This window comes from Zea mays, chromosome 4 (genome assembly GCF_902167145.1).
Source record: "Zea mays cultivar B73 chromosome 4, Zm-B73-REFERENCE-NAM-5.0, whole genome shotgun sequence".
In the NCBI taxonomy this organism is placed as follows: domain Eukaryota; kingdom Viridiplantae; phylum Streptophyta; class Magnoliopsida; order Poales; family Poaceae; genus Zea; species Zea mays.
In genome coordinates, this window is record NC_050099.1 from 247,027,443 (window position 1) to 247,038,587 (window position 11,145).

The 11,145-nt window shown below is 44.8% G+C and overlaps 1 protein-coding gene across 4 annotated transcripts in view; it reads right to left on the reverse strand.

Moving 5' to 3' along the window:
* Positions 1–763: 763 nt before the first annotated feature.
* LOC103654937 (ubiquitin-like-specific protease 1C) overlaps positions 764–11,145 on the reverse strand; it is a 27,745-nt gene continuing 17,363 nt past the window's right edge. For 2 of the 4 annotated variants that reach the window (XM_020552939.2, XM_020552940.2), the window contains 12 exons: positions 7,582–7,664; positions 7,284–7,483; positions 6,664–6,709; positions 5,820–5,896; positions 5,702–5,731; positions 5,535–5,630; positions 5,128–5,230; positions 3,095–3,177; positions 2,653–2,775; positions 2,407–2,482; positions 2,162–2,269; positions 764–2,051 (listed from right to left, as the gene is read on the reverse strand). In XM_020552939.2, coding sequence (XP_020408528.1) covers positions 1,188–2,051; positions 2,162–2,269; positions 2,407–2,482; positions 2,653–2,775; positions 3,095–3,177; positions 5,128–5,230; positions 5,535–5,630; positions 5,702–5,731; positions 5,820–5,896; positions 6,664–6,709; positions 7,284–7,483; positions 7,582–7,664 — 1,889 coding nt within the window. In that variant the 3' untranslated portion in view covers positions 764–1,187. Of the gene's footprint in view, positions 2,052–2,161; positions 2,270–2,406; positions 2,483–2,652; positions 2,776–3,094; positions 3,178–5,127; positions 5,231–5,534; positions 5,631–5,701; positions 5,732–5,819; positions 5,897–6,663; positions 6,710–7,283; positions 7,484–7,581; positions 7,665–7,897; positions 7,956–8,136; positions 8,584–11,145 lie in introns of those variants that run through there. The other 2 variants (XM_008681744.4, XM_020552938.3) reach the window with 2 other exon arrangements.

The following is an 11,145-nucleotide window of genomic DNA, read 5'->3' on the forward strand; positions in this document are numbered from 1 at the left end:
ATATATATATATATATATATATATATATATATATATATATATATATATATATATATATATATATATATATATATATATATATATATATATATATATATATATATATATATATATATATATATATATATATATATATATATATATATATATATATAGACACACACACATAGAGGTCTCCTGAAGCGTGACATGTCTCTATCAAAAACCACATGGTCCGCTAGACAGCTGCGAGCAATTAAGGTGCTGTTTGGTTTCTTTAGTCATTAAAGTTTAGTCGCTAAAGTACCTCGTTTGGTTTCAGTGACTAAACTGGACTAAAGAGCATTAATTGTTGTGAATAATGACTTTTTTACCCCTATTAATTAATAGATGTTTGCTATAAGAAGAAAGTTGATAGGGCAAATAAGATAAAAATACTACTTTAGTCCCTTTTAGTCACCCTTTGGTGACTAAAGAACTAAAGTTTAGTCACCCCGTTTTAGTCACTATGTTTCTTTAGAGACTAAAAGTGACTAAAATTTAGTCACTAAACTTTAGTTACCCCTAACCAAACGGGGCCTAACAAGAATGTGTTGTTCATGCGAACTCACACGAATGAATGCTGCTGCCATGCCAGTGTCATCCATGTCACTTCCACGAACACCAAGGCTAGAGAGCTAGACATGTATCATGCCGTTGCAAATTTGCACTGTACTGTAATAGCTTCCTTCATTCACACGATAACTCTACTCCAAGGTCAAAAGAAATGCCATCATATCAAGGCTGGAGAAGAACAAGGATGCATGTTTGGCAGCTCTGGGGCAGAACAAAAAGGAAAACGCAAGACCTTACGCGCATATTATCTCAAATTGTGGCAGGTGTTCACAGTCACAGATCTTCTAATGTAAACACCATAACATACGTAATAACGTCCAATCGCCTGTACACTTTACAAGTCCCGGGCCCAAGCCAATGAACTGCCTACCCAAAACTGCTTTCCAGGAGCCTAGTGCCCGAGATCAGGGGGAAGCAGGCCATGCATCGACCCGCTACCTATTCGGTTTACTGAGATCACCGCCTGGCCTGGTCATCTATGTGCTTGGTATACGGCCACAGGAACCTCAAAATATCATTACCAAAATCTGTCACAATTTCGCATCTTCGTGAGAACGCAACCAGAAGGTTTGCACGGTGCATGGCCCCTTGTGTCAATTGCTGCAACCACACGATGGGACAAATTTTCTTCTGTGAATTTTTACGATCCTCACCTTGGTCTCGGTGTCGCTGTCGCAGCTGTCACAAACTACATCTGTAATTGGCATGCTACCAATGATCTCATCATTCCCTTCCGATCTTTCCGGCGATGCAATTACAATCAAATCTCCTTCTCTCTCAGCTTTTGAGCTGCCAGAATCTGGTTTCACCATACCTTGTTCATCTTTGACGCTATCGGAAAGTGAAGCTGCTTCTGATAGAACACAGGCTGTGGTCTTCTCTCCACGTCTGTAGCTGCTAGTGGGAGCTTTGTCTAATACTGCAACCTCAGAGTCAGAGATGTCTTCCATATTCTTATCAGTGTATCCAGACACACTTGCTCCTTCTGACACTGCAACTTTGGTGCCTTTGTTGGTCTTACCAATCTCTCCAAACTCCCCACTTGCTTCATCTGATTCTGCAACATAGATGCCTCCTATACTCTCACAAGCATCTTCTGGTTCTGCAACATTGATGCCTTCAATACTCTTTTCTTCTGATGCTGCAACAGTACCTTCGGTACTCTTACCAGCATCTCCTGACTCTCCACTTGCCTCTTCTGATGCTACAACCTTGATGCCTTCATTGCTCTTGTCAGTGCCTCCCAACCCTCCTACCACCTCTACGACCATTTCTGAACTGTCAGAAGATGCATCTGGTTTCAATTCTCCATCATTTATGCTGTCATCACGCTCAGATGCATCCGCTCCTGGTAAAGCATCATCCAGCTTGGCACTTTCAAATTCTTCCAGCAGAAGCTCTCTTATTCTCCGCCTTAGACCAGATGCTTCTTCAGGTTTGAACCAACTCCGATTAAACTGTGTAACAAACACAAGTTCATTATTGAAATCTATCAAAGTCTTAAAAGCTGAACGTAAACAGCAACACAAGAACTGAACAAGTACAGAAAAGAGCTGGCAGCACTAACCATATCAAGTTTATCAATTGTGAATCTTTCTGGAGCCTCTTTTATAAACCGTTCAATATAATAAAGCATGAAGATGCCACAGTCATACTCATTATTCTGTCGTGGAACCTAACAGTTTTTGAAAACATGTTATATTGACTTCTGAGTAAACTCAATTAGTCGCAATCTCAAGAAATATTTAACGCGAACATCTGGAAACCTATGTGCCAAGGAGATCTGGAAGGACAGTGTTAAACTGTATGTACCTCAACGCTTTGCTTATGTATATTATTTTTAAAATCCTCCCATGATGATAATTGGCACCATTCTTTTTCAAGGTATCTGCAACATGTTGTTGGCACTGTCAGTGTTGCGCAGTGGACATCAGGTCACTAGCACTAAAACTCAGCAGCAAGCAAGTCTGCCACATTCTAGAATTTCTTTTTTATATATATAGCAAAAATAAAAAATATCCAGACAACTATAGCTGTAGTAATAAAGTCACTACTTGCCTCTCAACTGTGTTCAAGATCTTAGTACTGGGATGCATCGCTAGGGAGTCCAGATGAAGTATGATTGGTCCTGAAATACTCTCTTTTGCAGGAATGCAAATGATTACCAAGCTCCAGTGCGCCCTGGTTTACAAATGCAAAGATACATTTTTTTCATAAATATAATATACACAGAGGTACAGTAAGGAAGACATGACTGTAGGTTTCAAAAACATTCAGTATATGCTGAAGGGCAACAGTTCAGGCAATTAAAAAGGTTTAACAATAATACATATATATGTACAATACTAGGAATCTCAGGAGCCACGTTCGATATCTAACATAATTCAAAAGGGGTCCAGATGAACCATGGAGCTTGCTAACAAACTGATGTCTTAAACATATAAAAGTGTATTTCAGCTTCTTATTGTAAATGTCTTATCCTTATCCAGTATTGACTTACATCCCATGGATCGGCAAGATTATGTATGCTTTATTTAATATATTGACACCTTTCCACCATCTTCTCAACTTTGAGAACTCATCCTGAAATATAAATTTTGTCATCTAAGATATCATGTTAAGGGGAGCATGTCCTATGCAATCACTCATTTGACGCAAGCGTGCAATCAAACCATCCAGAGCATCCAATCTAAAAAGGGGTTAAATGTAAAATAACAGTCAACGTTGGATTTTGATTGGATGCACCAAATCGCTTGATTGCATGCTTGCACCAATATGATTGATTGCATAGTATATGTTCCCCATGTTAAGATAATAAAAATGAAGAAACAAGTAGAACAAAAGATATTGTCAACTCATGAACATAAAAGAAACGAGAGAAAAGCATGAGAGGAATTTTTTTAATTTGGATTTGAAAAAAAGAGGGTACAATTTTGTGACAATCTAATGGGCAAATAGTGGAAAATGGCTGGACCGAAATGTAGTTGACTAAAACTCTATTGTGCCTCCAACCCTTGACCATTGTGGGTCATAAGGGGTACAAGAAAAAATGGTAATTACTCACTCAAGACAATAATTGGTTACTTGTAATTCCTCACTCAAGAAGGCGGGCCTAGCGCACTGGTACAATATCTACTTGTGCCTTGGACATCCTGGGTTGAAATCAGAACCTTTGCAGAATAAGAAAGGGTAAAGCTCTCTAGAAATTCTCTTCCCCAGACCCTTGTATGGGAGCTTTCATGACTGGGTATGCCATTTTTTAATCGGTTTTTTAAGGTGGTGCCCTTAGTTTTGCTGGTGTCCTCATTTTTACCCTTAGTCGTGTTTTTTCCTCAGTTTTGTCCTTCCAATGCTATAGAGTAGAAGATATCTCAGCAACTGGCAAGGAAGAACAAAAACTGGCTATTGGCATGCCATTTATCCATCTCCTTCCAAGAATAGTGGTGTGTTCCGGCACATTCAACAGATGAACCCTCAACCTTGGCTGAAAGACTGAGAGGCTTTAACTTGTTGAACATTTTGGTTGTCCGGCTCATTTCAAAGCACAAGTGTTTGTTCAGGAGTCAACTGAGGTCAAGGGTGAAAGCTAGAGAAAAAATAGAGGGGGTGCAGGATGCCTGTAAGTGCATGAGTTAGGATTGGGGATGAAAATCAGGTTAAAATTTTATACTAATTTGGGGTGCAAATCAGGTGAAAACTTAATAGCAATAATTAGGGGTGCAATTGTGCAAACCAGGTGCTAATTCTATAGCAATAACCAATTTCTTGTTTATAGGCTTAGGCATGGACACACCCAAATCGGCCTACATGAACGGATGAACCCACCTTTGGCTGCGGTCTGTGTGATCCTTTCACTCTTAACAGGTGCTTACGGTTTGAGCTCCATGATGCCACAAATCTGTTGATTGGGTAGCGTTTCTCTCAAACATGTTACATGTCGCATATGCACATTTAACAGTTTGAGTTTGTGTGTGTTCGTTTTTCCTTCTTTGCATTTGTTTCTGTACCTTCTTAGGCCCTGTTTGGATCCATAAAGCTAATGCTTAGCTGCCAATAATTAACTCCTCGGATCCAAACAGGTCCAGCTGATAGTATATCTATTTGTTAGCTGAATACCCAACTAACGACTATCTCACTAGTCGAGCCAAACAGCTAATATTAGCTAGCTAACTATTACTCCCTCCATTCTAAATTGTAAGACATTTTGGCTTTTCTAGATGCATTGATTTTACTATGTATCTATACATAGTGTATATCTAATTGCATAGCAAAATCAATGTATCTAAAAAACCCAAAAACATTAAACATCTGATAATTTAGAATGTAGTAGTTGCTAATGAATCCAAACAAGGCCTTGATAAGAGGGACTGACATCTCTCCTGCAGACTTGAAGAGAAAATGAACAAAAACTTATATTACAAGGCACTCATGTATTATGCACCTAGAAGAGTATAATTATCCTAATTTTGAACAAAGACATAATATAAGCCATTAGGCAAGAGAAGAATAGCTTCATGGAACAAAAGATCGTACCTGCCGACACAATGCTTCTTCAAGCTTTCCATAAAAATATGTGTTAAATATGTAAAATTTGTCTCTAAAATCTTCACTAGACAGTCTGTTCCTTTTAATGTACCTGCACAACAACATCACAGAAAGAATACAGAGTGTCTTTTAATACCTTCCTGGAAATAGCATAGCCCAGAGTTCAGATAATACTAGTTTATAAATTCTTCAGCTAAATAGCCCACAGTAAATAGTTTGATGGCATTCAAGGCATTACAATTTACAATGTAAAGTAGCAGTAGAAGAGCAAACATTTAACACATAAATATTCCCATACCAAACCTTTCATTGGTTGCTTCCTATTTGTTTAAAAAATAAGTGATACAGTGGAGCAGTTTAAGTAAAAAAAACCATACTACGAAGTTGCAACTTACTGGATGTAGAAGTTTATCACTGGTGATGACAAATATACTCCAGGATCAAGACATTTAATATCAGATCTGCTGAGCTCAACAGATTCCCGATTATCTCTGTTCACATAATACAGTCAAAAGAAGGTAAAGTGAATTCATGATCTTCAGAAAAAATGCACAATATTCACCTCGATGGGTAGTAGATCTTTGGTCCATTCCTGAAAATACAATTCGTTCAGTTGAAACATAAACAAAAAGCTCAGCTAACAGTTTACATGATGAATACAACACCAGAAAGAAGCTTACTGTCCGTCAGACATGTCACAGTTTACTTCTTCCTCAGGCTGCATATCTTCGTCATCCAATAGAACCACATCTTGAACCTTATAGGCAACTCAGGTTAGTAATTGTGTAAGGCCAAAATAACATGTAAAAGTGGTGCAATGATCAAACTACTATAAGAAAGTATGCCAATGCAATATATGACAGCCAAACTTATTATGAGCAGATAATACCATGGTAAAAATAGCAGTGTCTGTCTAACAAAGAAGGTAAATAACTACCTGACCTTTCTAAAAACAAGCTTCAGTATGAAACTCAAACACAAACCTTTGTAAACTCGTGTTAACAAAGAGAGTTTATTTTTCTCAATGCAATATATGACAGCCAAACTTATTATGAGCAGAATACCATGGTAAAATTAGCAGTGTCTGTCTAACAAAGAAGGTAATAACTACCTGACCTTTCTAAAAACAAGCTTCAGTATGAAACTCAAACATAAACCTTTGCAAACTCATGTTAACAAAGAGCGTTTATTTTTCTCAACCTTGCCTAGCCTTGCTAGTGTTTAATCGTTAGTGCAATGAAACCATCAACTGTCCAAAGAAATGTCCTTGATAATAAACATCAACACTCGCTATGTTCTCCATTGTTCTTATGACCACAGAAGTCAAACATGGCATGCTCATTACACATTGCATGCAATAGGATTTCATTGAAATGCAACATAAATAAAGTTCGCACAATTTAGCAGATAATGTTAAATGAGGACCGTGTGGTTTTAATATTCAAGCAACAAAGGATGTATGATAGGTTATGGAATAAAAATCTATAGCAGAATTCACAAATTACTAAATATCAGCAAACCTACCTTTCGAGGGTACACAGAAGATGAATTCTGAAGTTGTTCCTTCCTCCTGCATAGAATAATTAAAAATGAGCTGATGATTCATACTTCTAGACAGAGCAAAGTAATAAGTAATAAATATAATAACGGTACATTATAAATGCCCATATAGATGACAATATGTCCATAATATGTAAATGATTTGTACAATATATACAACGCAGAAGATATCTTTAAGAATCTATATAACATAAAAAGAAGAGCAGGAAGGCTAGTGTGGTTGTGAGTGCTATCTCACTGCATCACGGATTCAAATCAACCTCTCCGCATTTGACGGGAGAAGGCTTGCTTTAGTTTATCCCTTCCATGAACCCCACTTATGTGGAAGCCTCCAACACTGGGTTTGCCCCTTTTTAAAAGGGCACTGCTACACGTACAACTCCAATGGTAGACTCTTGTGCGACCAGGGTCATATAATAGCTCATGATTCATTACTCATTAGTTCAAAACTTAGGTAACAACAGCCGTAGATTAATGTTAGTCGTACTCGAGTCATACGAGTGGGTCGTAGTGTCGTACGTGAAGCATTTCCAAACATAAATAACTTGTCACTTGTCAGTACACAAAGGGAAATGGATGCCTACCTCTTAGAGAATCTACTGGGATGGGAACTTTCAGTCTTGTGACATTTTTCATGATCTGACACCTCTGGATCAATGGCATGAGTCCTCTTCGCAGATGAAGATGTGGAACTTGGTCGGTCAGACTCTGAGTACATCTTGTCCACCGATATAGGTTTCCTTTTTTCCGCACACCCTTGCCTTTTGAGATTATTCAAAGGTAACTGCATCCAGAATTCCCTCATAATAGTTTTCAAGAGATATATTCCTACAGATCAACAAGACATAAAAAGGGGGAAATGAAAAAAAAAATGAGTAGTACCTGGCAGTATTTATTTTCCTGAATGGGAGTTAACCTCGAACAGAATCTGTTGCCCACACGTTCCGCCTGCTCATCTTCTGGACCTACAAATAAATGACACATAACAAATCAATAACAGTTTGTACCAGTGAATGACTGTAACAGATTCAACGGAAGCTTCATTCTGATTATTGATATTCCACATGGATATCATGCATTTCCCGTGATTAATCCACTAACCCATGGCATCTGACTAAAGTCTCCCAAAGTCCCAATCCACCTTTTGCGGCTGACAGAAGGTTAGAAATGATAGCATCGGGAAGAGTGGAAATCTTACTGAAATCATACACATCCTTAGAAACGGAATGAGCATCCTGTACCCGACCATCTGCAGCCTGCAAACCAATGGTACCCGGAATCACCGATGCAACGTAGCTCAGACCTCAGAAAAGGGACAAAGACCTACGCGCGCGCACGAGGAACAGTATGCGAAGCTACGACGGGGTTTTATCATCCATCCGTAAATCAAACACCCCAGTTGGACACAGCCACAGGAGAGCGGGCTTACGCGCGTACCTTGGCGGCCCCGCGGGTCCGTGGTCGGCGCGCCCCGTCATCCCCATGCACGGCGGTGTGGCGCTGCCCGCCGACGGACCAGTCATCGTCGATGCGCAGCTTCCCGAGCCTCTTCCGTTGGTGTCTGTCTGGGGACCCCCGCCGCCGCTCGTCGCCCGGTAACACCTTCGCGGCGCCCAACGCCCGCGCCCGCGTCCGCGGTGCTGCCGACGCCGACGAGGGGGAGGCGAAGCAGACGTCGGCCTCGCGGTCGGGGGAGGATGACTTGCCAAACACCTCAGTCCAATTGATATCGATTCTCTGCCCCATCGCCGCCGTCGATCGGCCTGCGATCGGGGAGGAGAGGGATTTAATGGGGGTTTTGCTGCTGCCTTTTGGGGGGGGGGAGGCGGAGCGGAGGTTGCCGCTTAATATGGGAAGGTTGCGCGGCGAAATCATCAGTACGCCGGAAGGAAGACAGACGGGTTTTGCGGCGTCCGAGGGGGACGGGTCACGGGTCCTCTAGTGGTGGGCCTGATGGGCCAGCGTCATTCGTCAGACACTGCTACTGCTAGTTAGGCTCAGGTCTGCTAAGTATTGTATGGGGAAGAATTCGGGCTGTGGGTTGTATACTGATGGGCTGAGGCGCTGAGCTGGGCCGACCAGGCGCGTGAATGAAACGTAGGACTAGACCCCTATGCCTTAGATTTGGTTTAATTTGAACTCAAATTACAAACATTCATGGAAACGAAACAATACGCGCATGCTCACTACTGCGTAACCCCGTAAACGACATTTGACTTCTCTACTACTTATTAAGACTGTTCTGCTCATTTCGTATTCTGCCACCATTCATGTTCTGCCTTTCCGATTTTCTCATCCCCGCGCATAGTCCATTCGCATGTTTTGCCACCATTCTATATCTATCATTCTCATTCCCCCTCCCCGCAAAGCTCATTCTCATTCTCATTCCCCCGTATAGCCGACGTCTAGCTAAAATTTAAAAATACACATAGCCCAAGGGGATTTCGAACTCACGACCTCTCAAGCGAATGCCAGCAATAGTTACCGCTACACCACATACGTGTTTATGTCTACATCTGTCGGGGACCATAATTAGGGGTACCCTCAAGGCTCATAAATCTCAGCTGGTAACCCCCCATCAGCACAAAACTGCAAAGGCCTGATGGGTGCGACTAAGTCAAAGGTCGGTCCATTCGAGGGACGCTATCACGCCTCGCCCGAGCCCAGCCTCGGGCAAGGGCAGCCGACCCCGGAGGATCTACGTCTCGCCCGAAGACCCCCTCCAGCAACGGACATACCCTCGGCTCGCCCGAGGCCCAGTCTTCACCAAGAAGCAACCTTGGCCAACTCGTCACGCCAACCGACCAAATCGCAGGGGCATTTAATGCAAAGGTGGCCTGACACCTTTATCCTGACGCACGCCCCCCAATCGACAGAGCCGAAGTGACCGTAGTCACTTCGCCGCTCCACTGACCGGTCTGACAAGAGGACAGCGTCGCCTGCGCCGCTCCGAGTGCTGTGCCACTCGGCAGAGTGAGGCTGACAGCAACCAAGTCCGGCCTCCGACTGCTGTGCCACTCCGCTTCGCCCGACCCCAGGGCTCGGACTCGGGCTCAGCCCCGGAAGACGGCGAACTCCGCTCCGCCCGACCCCAGGGCTCGGACTCGGGCTCAGCCCCGGAAGACGGCGAACTCCGCTCCGCCCGACCCCAGGGCTCGGACTCGGGCTCAGCCCCGGAAGACGGCGAACTCCGCTCCGCCCGACCCCAGGGCTCGGCCTCGGGCTCAGCCCCGGAAGACGGTGAACTCCGCTCCGCCCGACCCCAGGGCTCGGACTGGGGCTCAGCCCCAGAAGACGACGAACTCCGCCTCGCCCGACCCCAGGGCTCGGACTCGGGCTCAGCCCCGAAGGACGACGAACTCCGCTTCGCCCGACCCCAGGGCTCGGACTCAGTCCTGGCATCAGCCGACGGTCTCCGCCTCGTCCGACCCGGGGGCTCGGACTCGACCTCGACCTTGGGAGACAAACTCGACCTCGACCTCGGAGGAGCCTCCACCTCGCCCAACCTAGGGCACGGACCGACTACGTCAACAGGAGGCGTCATCATTACCCTGCCCCAAGCTGACTCAGGCTACGGGGAACAAGACCGGCGTCCCATCTGGCTCGCTCCGCCAGATAAGTAATGATGGCGCCCCGCACGCTCTATGACGACGGCGGCTCTCAGCCCCCTTACGGAAGCAAGAGGACGTCAGCAAGGACTCGACAGCCCCGACAGTTGTCCTTCCACCGGGCTCCAGCGCTCCTCCGACGGCCACGACACCACACGAACCGGGTGCCAAAACCTCTCCGGCTGCCACGATGGCATGTACTTAGGGCGCTAGCTCTCCTCCGCTAGACACATTAGCACACTGCTACACCCCCCATTATACACCTGGATCCTCTCCTTACGCCTATAAAAGGAAGGACCAGGGCCCTCTTACAGAGGGTTGGCCGCGCGGGGAAGGACGGGACGGCGCTCGCGTGAGGCCGCTCGCTCCCTCCCGCGTGGACGCTTGTAACCCCCTACTGCAAGCGCACCCGACCTGGGCGCGGGACAAACACGAAGGCCGCGGGATTCCACCTCTCACGCCCGTCTCCCTCTGGCTTCCTCCCCCCTTCGCGTTCCGTCTCGCGTCGACCCATCTGGGCTGGGACATGCCGCGATAATTTACTCGTCGGTCCAGGGACCCCCCGGGTTTTGAAACGCCGACAGTTGGCGCGCCAGGTAGGGGCCTGCTGCGTGTTGACGAATAGCTTCCCATCAAGCCCCAGATGGGTAGTCTCCAGCAACCTTTCCAGCCCGTGACAGTACTCCGTTTCGGGAGTCTTGAGTTCATGTCCCTCGACGACAGCTATGACATGATACTCCTTCCCCCGCCGCGCGACAGCGACAATGGCGGCCGACAGCCCGCCCGCCGGCGGCGGAATCGACGATGTCTTCCCGCGTGGTGGAAGTACAACATTCGA